Consider the following 27909-nt stretch of genomic DNA (forward strand, 5'->3'; position numbering starts at 1 on the left):
ATAATACCAAAAGCAAAAGGGATAAAAATGTTGGTAAGGTAGAGTTCATCAAAATTAAAATTTGTGCTTTAAAAAAACACCATCAACAAAGTGAAGAGACTGACCACACACTGGGAGAAATTACTTGAGAGTTTTATATAAAGGATAAATATAGATCTTACAACTTATTAAGACAACCAATTAGAAATAGTCTAAAGAAAAAAATGGATAGAAGATATTAATGTATCTTTCACCATACAAAAGGCCAATAGCACATAAAAGGATCTTTATATCATACGTTATTAGGGAAAAGAAAATTAAAAGCACAAAATAGCACTAGAGCACCCAAAATGTCTAAAATCAAAAAGACAGTAACAAGTATTGAGGATGTGGAGAAACTAGAGCCCACATACACTTCTGGTGGGAATGTCAAAAGCCACCTTGGGAAAGTTTGCCTGTCTCTACATGAGCATTCCTGGATATCTGTCCAAGAGAAAACAAAGTCTTCTAAGCAAATGTTCATAGCATTTTTTTTTTCATGACATCCAAATGACAACAACCCAAACATCCATTAATTGGTTAATGTATAAAAAAATTTGTGGGGCACCTGGGTGGCTCAGTCGGTTAAGTGTCCGACTTCAGCTCAGGTCATGATCTGGCGGTCCGTGAGGTCAAGCCCCACGTCAGGCTCTGTGCTGACCGCTCAGAGCCTGGAGCCTGTTTCAGATTCTGTCTCCCTCTCTCTCTAACCCTCCCCCGTTCATGCTCTGTCTCTCTCTGTCTCAAAAATAAGTAAACGTTAAAAAAAAATTTTTTTTTTTAATTTGTACTATATCCATCTTATGGAACACTAGTTGAAACCAAAAGGAAGGAAATACTTGGGGCACCTGGGTGGCTCGGTGGATTAAGCGTCTGACTTTGGCTCAGATCTTGATTTCAGTGAGTTCAGGCCCTGAATTGGGATGTCTGCTGTCAGCACAGAGCCCACTTCAGAGCCTCTGTTCTCCCCTCTCTCTGTCCCTCCCCCTCTCAAAATAAACTTGAAATAAATAAAAGGAGGGGTTGTGTGTGGGGGGGATGGGCTAAATGCACAAGGGGCATTAAGAAAGACACTTGTTGGGATGAGCACTGGGTGTTATACGTAGGGAATGAATCACTGGATTCTACTCCTGAAATCATTATTGCACTATATGCTAACTTTGATGTAACTTTTAATTAAAAAAAAATAAATGAAAGGAAGGAAGGAAATACCAATGCTTGCCATAGCATAGCAGGATGAACCCTGAAAACATCATAATAAATGAAAGAAGCCAGACACTAAAAGATAAATATTATTAGGATTCTGTTTATGTAAACCTTTATAGAGACAGAAAGAGTGCCTGTGGCTAGAGGCTGGAGTGATTGCAGATGCACAAAGTTTTTTGAGGGGTGATGGAAATGTTCTAAAATTATATTGCAGTGATTTCTAAAATTACTACATTGTACACCACACTAAACTGCAGTCCAAAATTGTGCTAAGTATGTTGGCAAAACAAGAGTCATCATCTCACTCAGTATTAAAGAACTGAAATTTTATTTCTTTAACAGAACCACTTGTGATCTTTAAAACAAGTTTCTATTAATAGCAAATGAAAGGTAACAGAATGACACCCCAAAATGACTGTAGAAGTTCAGGATATGCCACCCCCAATAAGCTGCTTTGATGCACTGTTTTGGGCTGTAGGTGGTTGAAAAACAGCAAATGCAGGGACAGGCTTTCTCTGAACTCCCTTTTTCTGCCCAAAGACAGGCTCCAAAAGGAACTCAACTGGCATAAACACCTCCTGGCCAGAGTCTCATAAACGAGGTTAAGATTGATAAAAATGGATGACACCCAGGCAAACTGTCACAAATCCTCAGACCTCACACCTATTCTTCTAAGGGCCCATTTATCTTTCTAAAAATGACTTCCTCTCCCCTAAGAGATTTACATTCCTCCTCTTTTCCTATTAAAATGGTATTTAAGCCTAAATCCTAAGGGGTTAGGCGGTGTTGCTTATTTTTTCCTGTATCTTTCTCTTGTTAATATGTCTTTTGTTACAGGGGTTTCACCCAAGAACTCAGAAAAGTAAAGGGCAAATAATTTTTCCTCCCCCCCCCCCCCCAAAAGCAGGACAGGCACATTCTGTGACAGAACTCCAAATGGATGGGCCTCTTGATACCCACACTGTGCACCTACACAGCCCACCCACTCTCTTTGTGTTGAGGTGAGCATAAGGAAAGGCCCTGGCATCCCAGAGTTTCTCACCAACAGCTAATATAGACGATCATCATGGCTTCCATTAGCTTCTCCTTCTCTGTCTCCGAAAGGAAAAACCTACAAGACTTTCAGTAGTTCACAGGGCCACCCATAATACCTGCTTGTTGAAAATCCCTCATCCTTGGGGCGCCTGGGTGGCTCAGTCGGTTGAGCGTCCAACTTTGGCTCAGGTCATGATCTCACGATCCGTCGGTTTGAGCCCCGCGTCGGGCTCTGTGCTGACAGCTCAGGGGTTGGAGCCTGTTTCACATTCTGTGTCTCCCTCTCTCTCTGATCCTCCCCTGTTCATGCTCTCTCTCTGTCTCAAAAATAAATAAATATTAAGAAAATCCCTCATCCATTGTTAAATGAAACCAGAGGAAGCCTGCCCCCACTTTTTTCCTTGGGACTAAATTGAGCATGTGGTGGGTACCCTTTGGGGTTAGGCGGGTAGAGGGCATGCAGAGGGGACATGCCGATTCTTTCCCTTCCATCACCCGGCTAAATCTTCAGTGACCCCGGAAGACTGCGGTTTCCCCAAACAGAGTGGGCGGGACGCGGGCTCCAGAAAGCTCGCGAGGCTTTGCAGAAAGGCGAACAGTGCTGCCCGCTCAGGACAGTCCCTGGATTCATCCCAACACTGCCCTTAGTTCTCAGACTCACCCAGCCACCCCAGGGCCCGCAGTGGTCCTTCCTAGCCTCAGGTGACTCATGGACTAGGAGCTGCCTTCTTCCGCAGAGGATAATGGACTAAACCTTTTCCTTCTATGACAGTGGGAAAATGGAGATCCTGGCCGCCCTGGGAGTCCAGAATTTGCACTTACAGCAGGAGCTTGGTCCATTGCTAGAAGTGTGTAATTTGGTTCTTGGGTTGTGCGCGGGGCGAGGAGGTGGTACCGGAGAGGATAGGCCTGAGCTGGCCGAGCGATTGTACCAGGGGTGGCCGGAGAAGGAGCGCGCCTAAACAGGCCTCATGGTGGGCGGCCCAATTGGAGCACTCACCAAAAATCTTTGACGCGCGCACTACAGGTAGGTCAAACACCTCTGGGGTTGCAGGTGCTCTTCTTGAAATCTGGAAAATTCGCAGATCGAAGCGTCTTGGGCCTTACAGATAAATCCTCCCTCTCCTCCTGAGCGAGGCCACCGTCAGGTCCGGGTGGAAGCTGTAAACCACGGCCCGCGGGAAACCGGGAAGCCCACGGTGCGGCAGGCGCGTTTTGGCGCCGTAGGCTAGGGTGTGCCCCGGGGCCGCCCAGTCCCGCAGCCCGTTGCTGCAGGCGAGAAACCGGCGTGCGCTGGTGGTCCGGATTTGCTGAAGGCGCGCCGCTGCCTCGGGTCACTGTGTGCCCTAAGGCTTCCCCGAAAGCAGCTCCGCGCGCCCAACCGAGCGGCGGCCGCGGGAACCCCGAAGCTGGCTGCGGGGACCCACCAGAGCTGCCGGATACGGCGCACTGGAAAGCTGGGGGCGGCTTTCGAACTCCTGGTTTCCCCTCAGTCCGCAGGCGCCACATGAACACGGCACCTTCAACGTCAAGTAACGTGACAAAGTCAGGGCTCACGGTCTCCTGAGCTCAGGGCTCAGGTCAAAGTCAGGGCTCAGGTCTTTTTGGACCTTCGAAGGCAAAGTGGTTGAAAGAACGGTCCGATCTGCGTGTGCTTGCTCAGATAGGTTGGAATTCATTGAGAACCGGGAGCAGGTCTTCCTTTCTCTAGCTATTCTTAGCAGGTCGTACTGCGCCTGGCACAAAATGTTTATGAAAGGAATAGAGAGCTATGGATTTCAGCTCCAGCTTTGCTACCTTTCTGGATTTGTGACTCTGGGCAGTTTATCAAACTTCTTTGTTCCTCGATTTCCTCATCTGTAAAATGTGAACAATGAAAATAGTAGTGCTTGTTGGATTGTTCAGGAGATTAAATTAATTGAATGCATGCAAGAAGCTCAGGACAATTTCTGGCTCCTCGTATTTTCCTACTTCGATAAATACAATTAACATTATACATCACGATGTACTGGCACGTTTAGACTGTCGACATTCTGCCATCAACGATGACTAATTGCTCTGAATTCTAGATCCTGCTTCACCCCCTCTTTTTCCCTGTTTCTGCACTCCCTCCACCACCACTAACTGGTTGTGTATGACCTTGGGCAAGGTGGCTAACCTCCTAGTCCTTCGTTTTCCATCTGTACAACGGGGATGATAATAATAGTACCTTGATCCTAGAACTGTGATGCTTAAATGAGTTAATGCATGCAAAGCCCTTAATTGTGCCAAGCAAGTAGGAAACAATATCAGCTGTATCTGCATACATGAAAGTTGTTTCATGTTACAAATATTTCCATTAAAAAAGAATCTCAGCTGTAGAATCACTAGTACAAGGATGACAACTTTCTTCTCTTTAGAGATTGCATTTTTCTTTTGCAACTTTGTATCAAACTACAAAGAATCAGAGAAGAAAAATGTTTGATATATTCGACTCCCTACCTGACACCTGCACTATAAAAGGTATCTCATTTAAACCTACTCCCCACATCTGCCCTTCCCTACTACTCTCCTTTTCAGTAAAGGCCACAACTATTCACCTGGTTGATTTCCTCTCTTTGTGTCACATTTTATACCTATAAACAAATTCTGTCAGCTCTACCTTCAAAATATATCTCAAATATGTTTATATATATTTTCTCATGGCCTTCACTCCTAAGAAACTAGTCCAGTCCAAGCCATCATTATCCCTTGCCTCTGTAATAGCTTCCCCATGGTCTTACAACGGCTTAAGTTACAACTTTTCCATGAGATCAAAATATTTCCCTTTTAACGTCTATTCTCCTTATAGCAGCCAGAGTGATCCTTTGAAAATTTGAGGTCATGTCAGTCTCCTTGGCTTTGTGGAACAGAAGAGGAAGTCCAGAAACAAGCACACAAAACAAACATATACATATATACAAAATAGTATGGTATATAATAAAATTATTTCAAAACAATGATGGGGCATTGGGTATTTTGGAAATAAATTTGGATGGCTATCTGACATACACATAAAAAAATTTCCAGAAACAGAATAAAAATTTTGCATTTTTTTTAAGTTTATTTATTTTGAGACAGAGAGAAAGCGTGAGTAGGGGAGGGACAGAGAGAGAGGCCTAGAGAGAGTCCTAAGCAGGCTCTGCACTGTCACTGCAGAGCCTGATGTGGTGCTTGAACTCATGAACTATGAGATCATGACCTGAGCTGAAGTCCAACGCCTAACCGACTGAGCCGAGCCACCAAGGTGCCCCCCAAATTTTGCATCTTTTAAAAGGCAGTGCTATTAGAATATATAGATTGATGTTTATGTAATTTGAGGGTAAAGAGAACTAGATCATGGCTCCAAATGCTGTCACCATAAAAGAACAATGATAGTTTTTTGCCAAATTAGAATTAAAACTTATTCCCTATACCTTGCCCTCCCAGTGTGAAATGAAAAGACAGATTATAGACAAGAACATACTGTAAATAATAAAGAAAAAATGTTTAACAACATGGGGGAAATGCCTTTTTTATAAAATAGGGCAAAAGACTACACAACAATAAGGATCCCAGAATTTTCCCTGGAAAAAAAAATGGGAGGAATAAATTTATCTCTAGGTTACGTTTTTATTTTTCAAAATCATGTGAACACATATTAATTCTATAATCATCTTGCAGCTCACGTTAACTATACTCATTGGCAGGGAAACGGTTTTTTCTTGGTAGGGATTACCAAGTTCAAAGCTGAAATCCCCTTCCTCCTGGAAGTATGCCCAAGGGTCCTTGAGAGGCAAACTGGTGGAACAGAAATTGCTTGGCTTTGGCATCACATCCACTCGGGTTCCCAAGCACAGTGGCTCCCTGACCTCAGTATCTTCATCTGTGAAATGGGGACACCCACGACCCCCCTCACAGGAGTTTTCCAAGAATTAAATGAGAAGACAAGCCTGGCTGATTGTAGGTGTCCTACATAATGTCACCTTCCCTGATTCAGGTGGCAAGTTAAACTCTATAGGGCCTATTTCCCAAAATTAGGGTTCCTACTGAATTCACACCCTGGTTTGTGCCTAAATTTCAAGTTGATTTGCTCATGTAGCTGCTTCCAGAGCCAAGGGAGGTGTTTGCTGCCCCCTTGTGGGATGGTGTTGAGACCATGATATTTTCCTCCGAGGATACAGGGACCCCTAATCCCACCCCCACAGCCAGTGCGGGAGCGCCGCACCATGACCCCGCCCTTGTACAAACTCCAGGGGAAGCTGGGGCCGGGCCAGGACCTGGGCGGGGGCCTCTAGAGACTCGCAGTGCGGGGGAAGCGGCGCCTAGGAGAGGGTGGGCCATCGAGCGCCTTCTCCGCTTCCGACCCGGGAGCTTCGGGAATTTTCGGCAACCGCTGCCAGCTGAGAAAGGCCCTGGTGCACCTTATGAGGTTAAGTGGGTGGAGGGGAGCTAGAGCTGCGGAGTGGGGCTGATTCAGCCCCTGTCTCCAGAGCTTGCGGTCAGACCCCTCCCGGAGGTAAAGGTGTGAGCGAGTGGAAGGCTTTCTGTCTGCAAAAAGAAAGCGCAGGCTCGAGGGGCCCTCGGATAAAAATCGCGCTTAAATTCCGCGTTTTTATCTTTATTCTGTCTGGGGCGGTGGGGAGAAGTAGAGGGTAAACCGGACCTGAAAGCCCCACGGTCACAATTTTCTACTTGCTTAGTGAATATTTTAAGTTCTAGTTGGGATCTAGAGTAAAATATTTCACCTTTTTTTTTTTTTTTTTTAATCACTAAAGGCTTAATGTCATAGATCTTGAACGACAGGGGATGCATTTTGCTCTATTTTATGAATAATTTAAAATACATAAAAGGGCCTGTAATTACCATTTTAGATATGCCTTTATTTAGCACCTCTCACCAAATAAGAAAATAGAATATTAGAATGTTATTTGCTAGTCAACTGGCCAAGGGGCAAAAATTAGCTGATCCAATTAAAAACAAAATCAAAATGAAAAGCTTGACACAAAATTCCTCTTTTCAAAAATAGACTTTATTTTCATAAAGCAGTTTTAGGTTCATAGCAAAGTTGAGCTGTAAGTCCACAGATTTCCTATATACTCCTCCCACCTCCTGTCCTCCAACCCCCATCACACAGCCTTCCTCACCGTCAACATCTGTCACCATACTGGGACATTCCTTGCTATGATGATCCCACATAGACAAGTCACTATCACTCAAAATCCATAGTTTACTTTAGGGTTCACTACTGGTGTTAGGGTAATTTTGACCTCATACAATGAGTTAGGAAGTATTTCCTCTGCTTCTACCTTCTGGAAGAGATTGTAGAGAATTGGTATAATTTCTTATATTTGGTAGAATTCACCTTTATGTGGCAGGATAAAGTGAAGGAAGCCCTTCAGAAAGTAGAACAATACTGGGAGTGCCTGGCTGGCTCAGTCCATGGAGCATGCAACTCTTGATTTGGGGGTTGTAAGTTCAAGGCCCACTGTACACATAAAGATTACTTTAAAAATATAGAAATAAAAAACGCCAACAAAGAAAATAGAACAATACTTAAAATTTAAAACTTCTGCTCTGTGAAAGACACTGTTTACAGAATGAGAAGACAAGCCACAGACCCAGAGTGTTTAGAGGGAAATTTATAGACTTGAATGCATATAAGAAAAGAAGAAAAATCTAGGGGCTACTGGGTGGCTCAGTCGGTTAAGTTCGGACACATGATTTCGACTCTTGATTTCAGCTCAGGTCATGATCTCATTGTTCATGAGATGGAGCCCTGCCTCAAGTTCCTCGCTGACACTATGGATTCTCTGCTTGGGATTCTGTCTCTCCTTCTCTTTCTGCCCCTCCCCTGCTCCTGCTGTTTCACTCACATGCTTGTGATCTTTCTCTCGAAATGAATAAACTTAGAAATCTAAAATCAATCATCTAAGTTTCCATCTTAGGAAATAAAAAAGGAAGAGCAAATTAAATACAAGTAAGCAGAAGAAAAGAAATAATAAAAATTAGAGCAGATATCAATGAAATTGAAAACAGGAAATCAACAGAGAAAATGAATAAAAACAAAAGCTGGTTCTTTGAAAAGAGCAATAAAATCATAAACTTCTAGCCAGGCCAACAAAGGAAAAAAAGAGAAGACACAAGTTACTAGTATTGGAAATAAAAAAAAATGGGACATCACTGTATATCCCATGGACTTTATTTTTAAAAAAACTTTTTTTTTTTGGAGAATCTCAAATAGGCTCTCCAATGCGGTCCTCTATCCCATGACCCTGTGATCATGACCTAAGCAAAATCAAGAGTCTGACGCTCAACTGCCTGAGCCACCCAGACACCCCTCCCATGGACTTTAAAAAAGAGTACTATGAACAACTCTATGTCCACAAATTTGATGATTTAATTGAAATGGATTTTTTCCTTGAAAGACACAATCTGCCAAAATTCACACAAGAAATAAACTTCTATTATATCTGTATCTATTAAAGAAATTAAACCAACATTTAACAACTCTGCAAAACAGAAAGCACCAAGTCCAGATGTTTTCACTAGTGATTTCTACAAAACATTTAAGGAAGAAATTACACCATTTTCTACAATCTTTTCCAGAAAATAGAAGATAAAGGAAAACTTTCTAACTCTTTCTATGAGACCAGCATTGACCCAATACCAAAAGCAAGGACATTGCAAGAAAACTACAGACCTCTTTCTCAAAGACCTATGTGCAAAAATTCTCAACATAATGTTAAGATTCGATTTGATTCAACTAGATTGGATTGGATTAGAATCTAATCCAACAAAAATACTATCCATTTCAGATAAGGATTAGAGAATGGGTATTAAGTATAGGACACATTTATGCTTTTATATATTTCCTGGGTGCTTCAATAGCACTGTAATCCTATTTCTCCAGACATGATTACATTAAGAGTTACAGTTGGGGGCATCTGGGTGGTTTAGACAGTTAAGCCTCAGCCTAAGATCTCAGCTCAGGTCTGGATCTCAGGGTGATGAGTTCAAGCCCCACCTTGGGATCCGACCCTACTTGAGGAGCCTACTTAGAAAGAGAGAGAAGAAAGAAAAAGAAAGAAAGAAAGAAAGAAAGAAAGAAAGAAAGAAAGAAAGAAAGAAAGAAAGAAAAAGAAAGTTACAGTTAATTCCATGTGAGTTAACCCATTCAACCTGGATGGATCACGTTTGGTACTTTTTTTTTCTTTTTTTCATTCCTGAGCATGGACCAGAGAACCTAGCATAATAAAGAACTACTTTGTTTTATAGATGAGTGAACTGAGATTTGTTTAGACAATTCAAAGATCCTAATCAAAGTAGGGGCACGCCTAGCCGACTTGCTTCCTGAAATAATACATCCAGCCACAGAGCCACACTACAATGACGGGAGGGCTTCAGGCATTTATTAAATTTCATTACCTCGCATACAGCAAACATTCAGGTCAAGGGTGTGAAGAGTTAAAGCAGCATTTTTCAGTCCAGAGAGTTTTTAAACTGTGGGTCATTGAATTTTGTGCATAACAACCAATGATTTAAAAATGAATATTAGATTAAATATATCAAAATGCTGTTCTTAGAACAATGGTAAGTGCTGTTTTTTTAACCTTTTGTTTCAAAATTTTTATGTACGTACTGGGTCATGTTGTAAAAATGGCTGACGTTTACGAGTCACGGCTAAAAAACGTTTCTGAACAACTGAGGTTGAGGGTGGTTGGGCTGGGAGTTTCGTAGAGCAAAGCACAAAGGAGAACCCTTGGAAGTACCACACCTGAAAAGGAACCTAAAGCCTGCGCATTGACTCTTTCGAGGAGCCCTCATATGATAGAAAAAGTGGATTGGTCAAACAGTGAGGACCACGCCCACAACATCTTGTCCACCAATGGGTGCGTGGCCAGGGCGTGGCGAGCCTTGAGCGGGCTCCTTAAGTAGCGGCTGCGTGGATACCTTATTCAAGACTACGACGGCACGGGGGTGTTGCAGATCCCTACTGGAGCGACGTCGGACGCGCCGGATCTTCTTCAAGGAACCATGTCGAGGCAAGAAGCAGACGCCAACGCCTCCTCGTGGGTCGTTGCGACCCGACGAAGCTCGGCAGTGTCCCGGGCTCCAGAAAGGAGGCCGACGGAGGATTCAAATCGAAGAGGTCAGGGGGTCCCTAAGGGCGGCAGAGGTGGCGGCTGGAGGAATTCCTCCGGTCTTCCGCAGCCTGTGGCGCCTGGTGCCCGCGAATCGCCGCTCTGCTTTGGACTGAAGAACATGTGGGTTGGCGCTGTGATCGGTAAGTGAAACAAGGTTGGATAGGCGGGGCGGGGCCAGGGCCTCCCCACCCACTCTCTTCGCCTCCATTCAGCAGCCATCTAATGAGATCAAGGTCTTTAACTGTGATATTTCTAATACCATCTGATGCTAGAATGATGTCACTTTAGATATTTTGTGGAGTTGATATTTTGGGAAACCAAACTCTTAGATTTATCAAATCTTTGGAGTGAAAGGTCAGGCCTTTTCACGACTTAACCCAAAATGAACAAGTCCAAGTCCAATCTGTTTCTTTGAGCACCATTTAGAGCCATTAAAGAAGGTGTAGGATATTAGGGTTGTTCAGAACAGTAGCAATATCTTGCACTGTTTCTTTTACTTGGGTATTTACCTCCTGAAAAACAGGATCTTTTTTTCTTAGTACACCTGAGTCTTAGAAATTCATTTTTGAAAGACACTTAGAAACTATAGAAATGGAGATTTGTCCCATTTGTGGCCATTAAGACAGGATAAATATGAGCACTTTGCCTATTAGGTATGAGAGCTAATATTTTGTTTTACCCTTTTCTAAACCTGTTTTGAAAAACGACAGCATTTTGCAGGCTGCTGTTAAATAGAGCTGATTGATAGACCAGGTATAGATTTGTTTCCTCGAAGGCTCAGGCTCAAAGATCTGAAGAGTGATGCTCCATAAATGAAAGCCCCTAGATTTGCAGTAAATCACACACTGAACACTTACTGAGCACCTGTGATAGTGCAGGCTCTGTGCTAGAGACCACCCACTTAATGTTGGTTCTGGAGCCACTTTCTTTTCCTTGTAAAAAAAAAAAACAAAAACCAACACATGTATTTAAACTTAAATTTAAGTGCAATACAGTACTGTTAGCTAAAAAAGCAATGTTGTGTGACAGATCTCTGGAATGTTTTCATCTTGGATGACAACTACCCACTGAACAACTCACCATTTTCCCCTTTTCCCATCGCTGGCAAATAAACCATCATCTTTGTTTCTATGTCTGATTACATTAGATACCTCAAAGTCATGCTCTATTTTTTGTGATTGGCTTATTTCATTTAGCATAATGTCCTCAAGCTTCAATCATGTTGTCAAAAAAGGAATACTTCAAGGCTGAAAGCTTTTTTTTAGCATGTTTATAACATGTTTTTCAATTTTGAAATATTAAAATTTTTTTAGTGCTCATTTACTTTTGAAAGACAGCATGAGCTGGGGAGGAGCAGAGAGCAAGGAAGACAGAATCTGAAGCAGGCTGGGGACTCCCAGTCATCAGCACAGCCCAGTGTGGGCTCAAACCACATACCTTGAGATCAGGACCAGAGCTGAAGTTGGATACTCAACTGACTGAGCCACCCAGGCGCCCCTATACCAAATTTTTTTTTCATTCAGTAGTCTGTTGATAGTCATTTAGGTTGTTTCCATTTCATAACTATTGTGAATAATACAATAATGCTGTAATGAACAGGATAGATACCTTTGAAACAGTTTTCCTTTGGATATACAGCCACAAGAGGAATTGCTGGATCATAGGGTAGTTCTATTTTTAGTTTTTGACTAACCTCTGTCCCTGTACCAATTTACATTCCCACCAACAGTGCACAAACTTCCCTTTTCTCCACATCCTCATTAACACTTGTCTCCTGTATTTTTGATACTCATTCTCATAGGCGTGAGGTGATATCCAGTTGTGGCTTTGATTAAATCTCTTAAATATTTTATTAAAAACAGGTCGTGGTGGGTCAAAAATAAAAGACATACAAAGTACAACAAACACAAAAATACAGGTAAGTGGTCTGTATTAAATCCTCAAAGAACATAGTTCATTTGTAACTATAATTTCTCTAGTTATTAACATACTATTGGTTATTTAAATGAGTTGGCAAAACTCTTCAGGCTGCCATTCTTTTTCAGGAATGGTCCCACACTGTGGTCCATTTCCAGGTCTAGGTTTTGTGACTCCTGGAGGTAAAGATCTTTAGCGATAATCTCAACTGACATTGAGATCTTGAATATTCATCATGTGCTTTTTGGACCCCATCCCTCAAACCCTGACCTGCGCCTGTGTTCCCAGTCTCAGCGGCTACATCATTCACCCAGTTCCCAAGCCAGAAATCTCAGATTACTTCCCTCTCCTTATCCTGCAACCAGTCCGTCACTGAGTTCCTTTATATTTCCTGTATTTCTCAAGGGGAATCACATTTGGGACATTCTCCCCTAATCTTCCATTCCACTTCTAGTCTTATCCCCCTCTCACTAGGCTCTACTGTGACCAGGGCAATATTTCTAAAATACAAATTGTTTTCATAATTTGTTTTCTTTTCCTGCATAAAAATTTTTCATAATATCTCAGGCTCTTAAGTCCAGACTCCTTAGCATGGTCCACTTGATCTGTCTCCTTTAACCTCTAGCCTCCTTTGCCTTCACTCCCTCCACTGAACTCCTTGAGTACTTACAGCTGGGCTCCTGACACTCTCCTATCTTAGCTGATATAACTCCTGCTCATCAGGGAGGCCAAAGACCTCCTGCATCCCCATTCTTTCCATCCTCTCCGTGTTCATTTCTGCCTCATTTCAAGAACTTATACGGGGGGCCTGGGTGGCTCAGTAGGTTAACCATCTGACTTCTGTTTTTTAAGCTTTATCCATTTTTCAGAGGCAGACACTGAGTGGGGAAGGGGAAGAGAGAATCCAGAGCAGGCTCCCAGCTCTGAGCTGTTAGCACAGTGCCAACACAGGCCTTGAACTCACTGACCACAAGATCATGACCTGAGCTAAAGTTGGACACTGAGCCACCCAGGGGCCCCTAACCATCTGACTCTTGGTTTTCACTCTGGTCTTGATCTCAGTTTGTGGGATTGACCCCTGCATCCAGCTCTGTACTGACATGAGGAGCCTGTTCTTTATCTCCCTCTCTCTGCCTCTCCCCTCCACACATGCCCTCTCTCAAAAATAAACATAAAAAGAACATAGAGTTGTCTGTAAATAGTGGAAATTGTTAAGCTTTTTTGAAATCACCAGCCTAAGATAGCATTTGGTATAGCAATTTCCAGATATTGAATCAATGAGGTTATCTGGGATTATGCATAGTTAAGGATGTGACTTCAAGAGTCTTCAAATGTCATGTCAGCCTTGTAGTAAGGTTGCTTTCCCTCAAGTTAAAATTTTACACAAATAACCTGACCATTCAATCTGCTATTAATATAGCACATAGGTTAATCTGCCACATCCCTACAGTTCTGTATGATTTGCCAAATTACAATTTCATAGTTAAAAAGAGGTCAGATTAACAGTTTAATCTTCTAACACTAGTTGCTAAATGTATTCCATAACTGTCACTGTAGGTTTTTTGTAAGTTTATTTTGAGACAGAATTCCAAGCATCCTCTTGCTGTCAAGAGCAGAGCTCAATGAGGGGCTTGATGAACCATGAGATCATGAGCTGAAATAGTCTGACCTTAACCGACAGAGCCACACAGGTGCCCCTGACATGGTAGTTTTTAAATTTAGATTGTCCTGTTCCTTTTCCTCCAACCAGGAGATAGATCTCAGGATAGATTTGTAGAATGAAGAATCCCCTCCAATTAGAACTTAAAGACACTGATAGCAATACTAGATTTACTTAAAATTTTTATGCTATTTGAATTTGAGTGATTTTTTTGGAGGGGGGCGTGGTAAAAGAACTTCAGTCTCACCTATTTTTCTCCTGCTTCTAGATAATAAAAGGTTATCCTGATGCACAGGTCAGGATATTCGGTAGCAAGGGTATGAAGGCCAAGGCCAAAACAGCGATAGATAATGTTGTTAAACAACAAGAAAGTTACAGTTTAAAGCCTAGAATTGGTAAGTAATTTTTGTATAGCACAGCCTTGTTAAAATTTTAAAAATTGCTTTGTTTAAAAATTGCTTAGTTGATGCTTTTCCTGATAACATCTTCAGATTGCTGTCATTAAATCTTATCTGTTATGGATTTTTTCCTTTGAAATGCCAGAATACTCATTTTCTTACATTAAAACACTTAATCTCTATGGTGAGTGAAGCCTTGCAGTTTTACTTTTAGCCACAGGTAAGTGAGAAAAAACAAAATAACCTTTTAATGCATTCACTATTAATGGTAGAAGGATTAGTCATGACCTTCTGCTTCTATCTCTTCCCTAGAATGTGACCAACTTTGAAAACTACCTAGTTTGGCATTTAAAAAAATCTCAGGGTCACCTGGCTGACTCAGTTGGTAGAGCATGTGACTCTTGATCTTGCGGTTATGAGTTTAAGCCCCTTGTTAGGCAGAGTTTACTTAAAAAAATCTCAGATCTTGGACTAAAGGAAAAGCCATTATTGAGCCATTTCCGGAAATATGAAAGTAACAAAGAAACAGCATCTTAAAGTTGATGGCAGCATTGCCTCTTAGTGTTTCTTAGGAAGGAAGCTCTGGGAGGCCTTTAAGATTCTTTATCTGTTAATCTGGGGTGACCTCTGCCTCACAGGATTGTTGTAAAGATTAATATGGGATTTATTAGCAAACAACAGGCTTTCAAACTAATTTCCATTTCTTTAATAAATTTCCATTTCAGTAACTCTGGTAACTGAAAAACTATACAAATTGTCATAGCATCATAGTACTAAAACCTACTCTATATTTTAAGCATTATTTTCTGGTATGTATGTATGTATGTATTTTGAGAGAGTGTGCATGAGCCAGGTAAGGGCAAAGAGAATTCCAAGCTGATAGCACAGAGCCTGAGGTGGAGCTTGAATTCACCAACCATGAGATCATGATCTAAGCAGACTGAGCCACCCAGGTGCCCCTATTGTCTGGTTTTTAAACACAAAACAGTAAAGTGGGGTCATTTATACAATTAGGATTTGTTTTGAACTAATTTGGTAAAAAATATTTTAACAGATATTGTTGCTTTCCAACCTTCTGTTGGAAGAGATTTAAGGACAGAGGGTAATAGTACAGAGAATCAGCCATTGATTGATTGGGATCAAATTCGAGAAGATGCTTTGAAATGGAAAAAGAAAAAGTGGGAAGGTTAGTGCTGTATCCTAACATGTACATTTAGTGTTGGTGTACTTTTGGTGTTTTTTTTTTGATTTATTTTTTTGGGTTTTTTTTTTGGGGGGGGGCGGGTTTTACTTGAGGTTTTTATCCTCTAAGATGTGTCTTATTTCTAGTAATGAAATCAATATGAAAAATGTTAATAAAACATTAAATGCTGCAGTTGGTCCCTGTGGCAAGACTTGTTTTCTATGTTTTCTATGCTGTTATCAGTGTTATAATTGGGAAATTAAAATATTAAACTTATGGGGAGCCTGTGTGGATCAGTCAGTTAAACATCCAGCTTTGGCTCAGGTCATGATCTCACAGCTCATTGGTTCAAGCCCCACATCTGGCTCTGCATGGACAGCTCAGCCTGGAGCCTGTTTCAGATTTTGTGCCTTCCTGTCTGCCCCTCCTCCATTTGAGTTCTCTTCCAAAAAAAGTAAACTTAAAAACATTATACTTTTTTGTCTTATTGGAGGTAATTCATGGCAAGAGTTTAATAAAATATAGAAAATCAGGCCCAAGGGGGAAATGAAGACAATGAACATGCCAACCATAAGTGGTTAACATTGTTGGATGTGGTTGAGAAATTGATTCTGGAGTGTCCTTGCTGACAAGAGCAAAATAAGGGAAAAACATTAATAAGAAAGAAAAACAGTTTTTGAGAAGAGATGAGGGTTTTTTTCATTTGCATTAATCTTAAATGAGATTCTCACTTGGAATTATGGAGTGTAATGTTTCACATCCACTAAACTTCAGTCTAAATTCAGGTACTAATTTTGGCTATCACAAGGCAGCAATACAATGTCATTTAAAATTTGCAATGGGCTCAGCACTGTGTGGAGCCTGCTTAACATTCTCCCCTCTTTCCCACTCTCCCCCTCTCAAACTCTCTAAAATAAAGTTAAATTAAAAAGCAAAAAGCTAATGCACTAATAGTGACAAATATTAACAATGACCACTTAAGTGTCCAGTTCATTTGCATGTTAAGTTACCAGTGCCGCCCTGAACAGTATGTGGTAGGGAGATCAAGGATAGGGGGTCCAGAAAAGATTTAAGTTTGGAGGAAGTATGCTAGCCATATAAAAGGAGACAAAATAGCCTCAAAGTGGAATAAATATTCTATACCTAAACAGAAATAAAATGGATCTTCAAAGACAAGGTAAAATCAGTCTACTGTGTTTGAGAAGAAGATTCACCAATTGGGATGATTGTCTTATGTAAAGTATTCTTTCTCTTACAAAACTTAATTATCAGGGCTCCCTTTCTCAGATAAAAAATGTAATTGAAAGAAACCAAAACAGGAGATCTCTTAGAGACTAGCATAAGTCTGACTGGCAAAGAACTGTCTAAACCTGTAAGGTGAATTTAATAAATAGATTAGTTTAACTTCTGTTATTGAATAAATTTCAATGAAATATAAATCCTGACTTATCAAAAAGTTTTAATTTTCATCTTTGTTTCAGACTTACCTGCAATTAAGAAAAATTTTTACAAGGAGTCAGAAGCAACAAGTTCAATGTCACAAGAGCAAGTAGAAAGTTGGAGGTGAGTAGTTTTATTTAAGTATTTGTATTGTTATATTATTAAATTAACTCATCAGGCAAACATTTAAAATTACTGCAATCGAAGACTACATTTCTGGTATTCACATGAACTTGGTTACATCCTACATGAAATATTTTAGAACATTGCTATCCAAGAAACCTTTCTGCAAAGATGGAAAAAGGATAGTATTTGTCCAATAGAGGAGTCACTATTGATAGCTATTGAACTTTGAAAATGTGGCTAGTGTAATTAAAGAGCTGAGTTTTTAACTCAGGAAGACTACTGTGGTTAGTGCAGTGCCTGCTGTGTTGCACAGCAGTTTTAGAGAATTATTTCTACTACTGTTAAATCATAAGTTGATATGAATATCAGCATCTCTTCTTCAGTGCTTATTATCTGGAATTAAGGGTCCTAACAGCAACGTGTTTTCTATCAGTCTGTTATAAAACTAAGATAATATGGAAGAGCAGAACAGTTATTCTAGGATTGGAATAGGGCTCAGACTTTGGACAAGTGATCACTTGTCAAATGAGAAATTTCTATTTGATAGGATTGTTGACAGTAAATGTACGTGGAACATTTGTAGAACCTTGTGTATGCCAAGTCTGATAGAAATCATGAAGCATGTGATTTTCAGGCTCTATTCTTCAGCTTTCGATGAAATTTCATTGGCCCATTCATACCATGTATCTTTTTTCTTTTCTGTTAACTATTCTGATAAGAAAAAGATGGGCTCACTTCTATTGTATTTTTCTGTAGTTTGACAGTTGCAGTTGAATTTCTAGATATGATGAGCTAATGCTGGGAAACATTTCTTACTTGGGGAATAAAGTGACCAAAGCCACTAATACTCTTTTTTCCTTAAAGGAAAGAAAATTATAATATAATGTGTGATGACTTGAAAAATGGTCAGAAGCGTCAGATACCAAATCCTACCTGTACTTTTGAGGACGCCTTTAAACATTACCCTGAGGTTATGGAAAACATTAAAAAGGCAGGTTTCAGGAAGCCGACACCAATTCAGGTATGGTTTCTTTAATTCCAATGTTTTACTGACAGTTTTTTCCCCCCAAACAATGTCTGATTATTAGAAGTTAAATCACCAGGGAGTAACTATCCCTTGTGAGCATCCCCTGTACCAGCAGGGCCTAGCATGAAAAAAAATGTTGAAAGAAGTTTGTGGCAGGGAGAAGAGGAGCATTTGACTGAAAGATTCACTTTTAATATTTCTGTTTTAGTCACAGACATGGCCAATAGTCCTACAAGGAATAGATCTTATAGGAGTATCCCAAACTGGAACAGGGAAGACATTGTCCTACCTAATGCCTGGATTCATCCATCTCGATTTACAGCCTGTGTAAGAATTTCTACAGCTGGGTTCTCTTCATAGGGGCTTAATAGATGTGGATATCAAAGATGCAATTAAAGTTTCTTTCATCTGTTGCATTGACCAAAAAGTATGCCTAGCCTCAGGGAAATGAACTTATACTGGCCTGGTCAGAGTATAAGCTGACAAAGGATTTTTAGGAAGTGATAGGTAGTCTTAATAGTGAAATATTGGAAATGTTTAAATTATCACGTCCAATACAATTGTGTGGGAATGTTTGACACAGGGAAAGCGTTGGCCATGTTAAATGAAAAGGCTGGTATCTGGGCCCTTGGTGTTTTGTCGTGCCATTTTTCTGTACTCCACATTTTGTGGTGAATGTATGTGACTTCTGACATTCATTCCTACAAATTCTGAAAGCGGTGAATGAATGTACTATATGTACCTGAGACAGGTACTTTAATAATTGTTTTCTCTCCAAAGAATTAGAGAAAAAAGGAACGGACCCGGAATGTTAGTCCTTATACCCACTAGGGAATTAGCTCTTCAAGTACAAGCGGAATGTTCTAAGTATTCATATAAAGGCCTTAAAAGGTACGTTGTCATTTCATTGTCCATTCTTGTAAGGGCATTTTAATAATTCATAGCTTTATACATTGTCCCCATTTTTTACACATTTAGAGAATGTGATTGGCTCAGCTTGGGTCAGGCATTACCCCACTCTAAATCAAAGGTAGCCAGGTCAGTGACATCAAGTAACAGTGATGCAAATATGGCTCTTTAGAACACATCACTGAGGGTTGATGGGTGTGGATAGTTCTTAGAAAGGGACAAATACTACCCAGAGGGTATCTGATACTTTCTGATTTACATACCGTTTTTTGTACCTAAAATGCTTTGGTTGGGATTTTGCGTTGTAATGGGACATTCTTTGCCTGAACATGTACCTCTTTTTTTTAAGTGTTTGTATATATGGTGGAGGAGATAGAAATGGTCAGATACAAGAACTGAAAAAAGGAGTAGATATTATTATTGCAACTCCTGGAAGACTGAATGATCTACAAATGAATAACTTTGTCGACCTCAGAAGCATAACTTACTTGGTAATCATGGAGTGAGGGTTTGGGATACTAGGAGGAAGGATAGAATTCTTATTAAAACAGTCTTAGAATACTATCCATGTTGTAATAGTTTTATTTTTTTAAGTTTGAGAAGCAGAGAACACGAGTGGGGGAGGGGCAGAGAGAATGCCAAGCAGGCTCTGCTGCTGGCATAGAGCCCACACAGCCCGATGCAGGGCTTGAAGCCCCAAGATCATGATTTCAGCCAAAACCAAAGGTCTATGCTTTGCATTCTATTTCAGTTTTTATAAATACTAGAAAATGTAGATAAGTAAAAAAAAAATTAAAATCCATGTAGATATTTTAGACATTAACATTTTTTTTAATAAATTTTTTTTAATGTTTATTCATTTTTGAGAGACAGAGACAGAGCATGAGCAGGGAAGGGGCAGAGAGAGAGGGAGACGCAGAATCCGAAGCAGGCTCCAGGCTCTGAGCTGTCAGCACAGAGCCCGACGCGGGGCTCCAACTCACAAACTGTGAGATCATGACCTGAGCCGAAGTCGGGCGTTCAACCGACTGAACCACCCAGGCGCCCCGACATTAACATTTTTTTCATTAGATCTAGAAACTGTAAGCCAGCTTAAATCAATCTGTGTTACAACTAGATCCGCCCTTATTTGTTCTGAAGAAATTAAAATAGTGGCTTAAGGGGTACCTGGGTGGCTCCATCAGTTAAGCATTAGACTCTTCTGGAATTTGGCTAAGGTCATGATCTCACCTCACCAGGTGTGCGGGAGCCTGGTTGGGACTCTCCCCAACTCCTGCTATCTTTCTCAAAAGGTATTCTTCTAAAATAAATAAAATACTGGCTTAAGTAATAGGGGAAATGAGAGAATTACCTTATTATAGTATGTTAACAGAGCATATTAGTTACCTCCCATATCTAATGTAGCCACAATCATTTTAATGCAGGTATTAGATGAAGCTGACAAGATGCTGGACATGGGATTTGAACCCCAGATAATGAAGATTTTATTAGATGTGCGCCCAGACAGGCAGACAATTATGACAAGGTGGGTAATATGCCTAATTGCTAGTCTACAAAATAGAAATCACTGGACTAGACTCCATTCTTAATTCCCCTACAGGATGTTAGAGTATTGAAGGTATCTTGAGATGCTTAGGTGAAAGACATTATGTCATCACTTAGGACAGCAATTCAGTGTAGCAGTATAATAATGATTTGGATTTCCTAAGTTAGAGGTAGACATTTCTGTGAAAACATACAGGGAACTCATGGAGGAGAGATTGTTTCAGAAGTGGGGGCCTCACATTTGAAAACATGCACCTGTTCTTAGAGACAAACCTTTGATACTGAATAGTTTTTTGCCCATGATAAAACTGAGAAACAATGTTATTTAAATGAGCCTGGGTGGCTCAGTTTAGCATCCAACTTTGGCTCAGGTCATAATCTTCCAGTTTGAGTTCGAGCCCTCAGTCGGGCTCTGCCAATAGCTCAGAACCTGGAGCCTGATTCAGATTCTGTCCTTCTCTCTGTTCCCCGCTCACACTGTCTCTCTCAAATAAAATAAAAACATTAAATAAAAATAAATGCAGAGTGATCTATAGACTGTTTTCTCTGTGGCTTATAACCTTTATGCCATTAACATTAAAAAGAATAGTGTATAATTGAAAGTATGTCCTCATTTGTTACTAATAGTTCCATTGTTATAACTACAGTGAAAGTACAAAAGGTAAGATTACTTGTATGGATGAAGAAACATTTGAATTTACATGTCCTTTCAGTACACTTAAAATGCTTTTATTTTGCATAAGCACTTGGTTTTTTGACTGACAATGTATGCTGACAAAAAATACTGTTTTATAAAGGCCAGGGGAAAACTAATCTAAATCTTGAATTCATTTTTGATTAGAATTTAAGGCATAGATCTTCACCTTGGTTTATAAACTTTTTAATTCAGCTTATTTAAAGGTTTCATCTAGTAGCCTCACTCTAGTCCAGCAATTCTTTGTGAAGTACACATTCTGTAAAAGTCCTCCTTATTTAAAAGTACTGAATTTGTCTTCTATGGGTAATCTGATTCATAGCATTCTTAGGGAAATGGTAATTTTTTATGATAAAATTTTAATGTTTGTATCATGCTTTATTTCCAGTGCAACATGGCCATATGCTGTCCGTCGACTTGCACAGTCTTATTTAAAAGAGCCCATGATTGTATATGTTGGTACTTTGGACCTAATTGTAAGCTTGTTTTTTATTACTATTACCAAAAATATTTCTTATGAGAATTGTAATTACTTTGTTTTGACATGACAACTCTGTCCACTCCTTAGTTATAGAGAAAATCTTAGATACGTATGATTCATTGATAAAAACTTCAGTATACATCCAAGACTAATTTTAACAATTATGGTAGTTATTTCACATCTAAAATTTTAATAATCCCTCAATACCCTCCTATCCAGTCCTTTTTCCTATTTTCCTGATATCTCATTTTTATTTAATCCTGTTAATCGGGTTCTGAACAAGGTCAACAAGTACATGTGTGTAAGTCTGGTGTTTTGGTGAAATTACGATGGGTCAGTGGGTTCAGATATCAGTAATTATACAATCCATAAAGATCTCCATTATGTATCTCCTCCTTTGAAAGTTCCCTGGCCTTCCACTTAATCGAAATTGGATGTTCGATTAATCATTATTGAAAAACTGATCTTTTAATCACAAGTAATAGTGATAGGTCATTGCCTAGGCTCATTTCATTAGATTGCATGAAAAGTTTGGCTAGATATGGCATTCCTTTCATTAAATGCTATTAAAACCCATTTTATCTCTGGGTTAAGTTGTATCAATGATATTTTGAAATTTTGCATTAAAGTGTCAGAATACTCACTGAATGGAAACTCTTGTCCCAAGCTGATCATCCTCCTTCATTATAAGAACTGTACCCAAATTCATGGCAGTTTGGCCTCACTCTGGTCATCTTTCCCAACAATGGTAACCAGTTACTTTCAACTAACTTGCCAAGTACTCAAGTTTCCAACTCAGCTTGGGTGAATAAGTAAGAAGCAAGAGGCTGAACGATAAATCTTTGAGTAGAAACAGGTCCTTTTGAGATGATCTGCCTTTTTCCCCTTGGCAGTTTATTAAAACTTAACCAGTGATGGCGATAGATACATTTTGAGCCAGTGTATATTGTTTGCCTATCAATTTTGATGTACTGATCTTTTGACTCCTTTAGGCAGTAAGTACGGTGAAACAAAACATAATTGTCACCACAGAAGAAGAGAAGCGATCTCATATCCAAACTTTTCTAGAAAACATGTCTCCCAAAGACAAAGTCATCGTGTTTGTTAGTAGAAAAGCTGTGTGAGTATTTTTTCTTTTACATCATTAAATCATCAAACTGATGTGTTTAGCATTAGCTCTATTTGTATATTAATTTCAAACAGTGTATATATATCTTTCAGTATGTTTCAGTCTTCTGCTAATAGAAGTAAATAGAATGGAATAGTCCTTGCTAATAGAAGTAAAACTAGTAAATTGATAGTGGTATTAGAATAAGCACTTAAGATCACTGACTTCATCTTTTGCTTCAGTGCCGATCACTTATCAAGTGACCTGATCCTGCAACATATATCAGTGGAGTCCCTTCACGGCAACAGAGAACAGAAAGACCGAGAGAAAGCATTAGAAAACTTTAAAACAGGTATATAAAAAAAAACAAAAAAACAGGTACATTACACAATTAGTATTTGATCCAGTTTAAGTGTATAATGCCTGCACCTGGCTGAGTGACAGCACCTTTTCATGGAACCCATTTCTAAGATCTGTCCTCAGTTTGCAGATCCCAAAACTACTTGCTAGAGCTCTGAATATTCAGATTTTCACAGGCGTCTGGGTGGATCAGTCAGTTCAGCATCTGACTCTTGATTTCAGCTCAGGTCTTTATCCCACTGTCATGGAATCAAGCCCCACATTAGGCTCAGTGCTGAGTATGGGTTCAGATTCTTTCTCCCTCTGACCCTCTCCCCTGCTTGGGTGCACACTCTCAAATTAAGAATACGTTTTAATCATATATTAAATATATTTAGCTATCCAAACTCCCAAGAACTAATATTTAAACCTGCATATCAAGGTAATTTGCCATGTGGGGTACTGCCATTAATTTACCTGAAAGTTGTATATCTTTGACATGGTTCGGGTGATGCAGGGACCATCTGCTGAACCATGATGTATATTGTATTATAACTTGCCAGCAGTTTAAAAGAAATATAAATATATATAAATATTATGTTATATTGTATTGTGTATAAATATATATACAAATATCCCTTTCTAATTTTCACTGTCATAAGTATTTTAATATTAAAAGTAACAATGGTTCACCCAATTAGATATTAGGGGAGAATATACTTTTCTGATATGTCTTGGGTTGGTTTATGCCAGAATGTATATTCTTTTGGTTTTATTCTTTAGGTAAAATAAGAATACTGATTGCCACAGACTTAGGATCTCGAGGTCTTGATGTCCACGACATCACACATGTTTATAATTACGATTTCCCCCGGAACATTGAAGAATATGTACATAGAGTAGGCCGCACAGGAAGGGCAGGGTAAGTAAGCACAGTCTACCTATGAAAGAAGCCAACCACCATTACTCCGTTCACAAATGATTCTTAGCTAGAAAAGTGTTTTTTGGTCTTGCCTGTAAATTGTCTGTGCCACTTGCTTTGTTACTTTATCCCTGTCCAATTGGCCTGTTCCAGATTCAACCAGATGCCTCTCTGATTAGTTGCAGCTGTTTCTCATTCTACTCTTTGCTTTATATCTATAGTGTCACACTGAGCTACACAGTGGATACTCTACTGTTCCTGTGTAAGAGGACTACTAGCAAATCCCTTGGAAATACGCAGTTGAAACAGTGGTGCCTGGGTGGCTCCGTCAGTTGAGCATCCAATGCTGGGTTTCAGCTCAGGTCATGATCCCAGGGTCACACTGAGCATCAAGCCTGCCTGGGATTCTCTCTCCTCCTCTGCCTCTCCCCCACTTGCATGCACACTCTTTCTCTCTCAAATAAAAATAGAACAGCTCCAGATTGAGATTCCAAATTGCTGTTGGAGTGATGCTAACTTTTAATGAATAACGTATTTGGGCTTGTGAAAAAGTTGAGGTTTTGCTATTTTTATTGTTTTGCTAACTGAATCGTGAGTACAGATTATAAAATTGAATTACATGCACTCCTCCCCTTTTATAGGAAGACTGGAATGTCTATTACCCTCATCACTAGAAATGACTGGAGGATCGCTGGTGAGTTAATTAACATTCTGGAAAGAACACATCAGGTGAGAATAAACAACTCAGAACTCTACCTTGTATCACTTTTCTAATGTTCAAATAATTTCATTTATTCCAAGTACCGGGGCTTAGCGCTTGTCAGGAAAAAACATTAAACATGTTATGAGTGCTATAGCATGGCAAAGACAAGGAGCTATGGTATATAATTGGGGAACCTGATCTAATGGTAGTGAGCTTCAATGGAAATCATACTGAGGAAGAAGCCAATGGGGCAGAGTTTGGAAGAACTGTACAAGAAAGGGGTACATGTTCTAGCAGGCAAACATTCAGGCCCAGTGGTAAGAAAGAACATACAGAAAGTGGCACCAGTTACAGTAGTTAAGGGGACTGGCAAGCAACTGTAAAGGGCCATGCAAGCAGGGAGTGGTAGCATAGTCATGGAAGTTTAAAAAAATTTTTTTTTTAACGTTTATTTATTTTTGAGACAGAGAGCATGAACGGGGGAGGGGCAGAGAGAGAGGGAGACACAGAATCCGAAGCAGGCTCCAGGCTCTGAGCCATCAGCCCAGAGCCCGACGCGGGGCTTGAACTCACGAACCGTGAGATCGTGACCTGAGCTGAAGTCGGATGCTCAACCGACTGAGCCACCCAGGCACCCCAGTCATGGAAGTTTTTAAAGATCAGTCTGGTTTTATTTATTTTTTGAAATAGTTTTTTAATTATTTCTGAGAGGGGAGGGGCAGAGAGAAGGGGACGGGATTGGGAGCGGGTTCTGTGCTGACAGCTCAGAGCCTGGAGTTTGGTTCAAATTCTGTCTCCCTCTCTCTACCCTTCCCCTACTCTTGCTCTTTGTCTCTCAAATAAACAATAGAAAAAATTTTTAAAACTGCCAAGAAAAGCTTTCACTCTGCAAGAAAATCTCATTCCTAGTAATAAACATTTAATGTTTCAGAATGTCCCAGATGAACTTATGGCAATGGCCGAGAGATACAAGGCAAATAAACTGAGAAGAGAAATGGAAAAATTGGGAAAACCCCAAGGAAAACCTAAGAAATGTTATTACTAATGTCCTTGTTGAAAAGTGGTACCAGCCTACCTACAGGAGGTAAAATTTAACACTTTCAAATTTTGGATTTCCAACGGCCTGTTTTCCTTAACTACACTGTTACTATGTTTGTTGCAATCAGCACTATCTCTAAGAGTCATTAACACAAATTATTAGGGGTTATTTAACTTTTATATAAGTTCCAGTTAATATATCTCATTTAGAGTTGCAAGTATTAGAGAGTTGAAAATTTTAAGTTGTATAGAAATCTCATTAAGAGTAACTGAGTTGGCTGAGGTATAAATTGGTAGAAGCTCTGTGCAATTTGATAATGTATCGATTACAAATACATAACCTTTTCAGTTATTAACTTTAGGAATGTATTCTATAAATATGTCTGCATATGTAAGTAAAGATTCATTATTCCAGTATTTGTAGTAGGAAAAGACTAACCTAATTGTCCAGTAGGGGGCTATATGAATAAATTCCAGAGGATTTTTTTAACACTGACAGCCACCCAGTGCTCATCACAAGTGCCCTTCTTGATCCCCTTCTCCTATTTCACTTATCTCCCAATCACCTCCCCTCAGATACCTAGCAGTTCGTACTGTAGTTAAGAATCTGTTTCTTGGTTTGTCTCTTTTTCCTTTGCTTGTATTTTCTTAAATTACACGAGTAAAATCATAGTATGTCTTTCTCTGACTTTTGCTTAGCATGATACCTCTATTTTTTTTTTTTTTTGTGAACCATATCTGAAGGAATTAGTACTTAGAGAGCTCAAAACTGAATGAAAACCTGATTTAAAAATGGGCAAATGACTTCCATATACCTTTCTCCAAAGATACACAAATGGACAACAAACACTGAAAGATGCTCAGCCTCACTCATCACTGGGGAAATGCAAATAAAAACTAATGAGATTGTCTCACACACATTCAGATGGCTATTATAGAATATCTACTATCAAATAAACTGAGTTTTGGCGAGGAGGGGTAAAATTAGAACTTTTGTGCACTATTGGTGGGAATGTAAGGTGTGTATCCACTGCAGAATAAAGCAGTTCCTCAAAAAAATCAAATAACCCAGCAATTTCATTTCTGGGTTAATATCCAAGAGAATTAAAAGCAGGGTCCCTAAGAGATTTGTCCACCCAAGTTCATAGCTTTCTTAATAGCCAAAAGATGGAGGCAACCCAGGCATAAACAGAGAAACTAATTAGTGTGTAAAGGGAAATTCTGACAGGATGGTACAACATGGGTGAACCTTGAGGATATTATGCTAAATGAAGTAAGCCAGTCAAGGACAAATACTGTGTAATTCCACCTAACAACGTAGGTAGGTAGAGTAGTCAGCTTCTAGAGAAAGTAGAGTGGTTTTCAGGAGCCAAAGGGGGAAAATGGGAGGTGTTTAATGGGCATAGATTTTCAGTTTTGCAAGATAAAAAAGTTTAGAGAGTGGCTGTATAAAAATGAAGATACATAACACTAAACTATATTTAAAATGGTCACTGTGGCAGATTTTGTTACATGAATTTTATCACAGTTTAAAATTTAAAGGCTTGGGAATAGCAATTTATGTTTTTCTCTACTTATTTTTCAGATTTCGAGACTTTAGAGATACTATTTAGGATATGTGGAAATACTGCAAACATGCTGGCTGTATGAAGAGATGACTGATTCTAAAATAGTGTTTAAAAAGGTGGAATTCAATATTTTATACCTTCTTTAATAAAATCAAACATTTAAACTTGAGTTAATTTTCCAATTTTATTATCTTTATTTGAAAATAAAAGTACATTTTATCTCCTAAAATGTTGCTCTATTAATGTCAGTCTTTAAAGAGTTTAAAGCCTGTGCAGATGTCATGGCAGTGAAAAAGATACTGTTGACAATTTTTTTCTATGATAAAAAGATAAGGTGATCACCCTGAATAGCCCTTTAATTTTGTTAAATAGAACTTTATTTGGGAGTGCTTGTCTAAATAATTATACTTCACCTACTTCTAAATGAAAGAGTAAAAGGGTTTCATGA

At 39.6% G+C, this 27909-nt stretch overlaps 1 protein-coding gene across 2 annotated transcripts; it reads left to right on the forward strand.

The window, feature by feature from the left end:
- Positions 1 to 9986: 9986 nt before the first annotated feature.
- On the forward strand, positions 9987 to 27630 carry DDX43 (DEAD-box helicase 43). Of its 2 annotated transcripts, XM_042939163.1 has the most exons (17): positions 9987 to 10543; positions 12266 to 12321; positions 14249 to 14375; positions 15433 to 15564; positions 17043 to 17124; positions 17992 to 18148; positions 18363 to 18481; positions 18935 to 19045; positions 19413 to 19554; positions 20488 to 20588; positions 21691 to 21778; positions 22776 to 22903; positions 23134 to 23243; positions 24014 to 24152; positions 24794 to 24881; positions 25787 to 25939; positions 27479 to 27630. In XM_042939163.1, the coding sequence occupies exons 1-16, from the start codon at positions 10294 to 10296 to the stop codon at positions 25898 to 25900; spliced, it is 1944 nt and encodes a 647-aa protein (XP_042795097.1). In that variant the 5' UTR covers positions 9987 to 10293; the 3' UTR covers positions 25901 to 25939; positions 27479 to 27630. The 2 variants fall into 2 exon arrangements, with proteins under 2 accessions (XP_042795097.1, XP_042795098.1); XM_042939164.1 differs by lacking the exon at positions 15433 to 15564 and having other exon boundaries at positions 9989 to 10543.
- Positions 27631 to 27909: the final 279 nt, after the last annotated feature.

This window comes from Panthera leo, chromosome B2 (genome assembly GCF_018350215.1).
Source record: "Panthera leo isolate Ple1 chromosome B2, P.leo_Ple1_pat1.1, whole genome shotgun sequence".
Lineage (NCBI taxonomy): Eukaryota > Metazoa > Chordata > Mammalia > Carnivora > Felidae > Panthera > Panthera leo.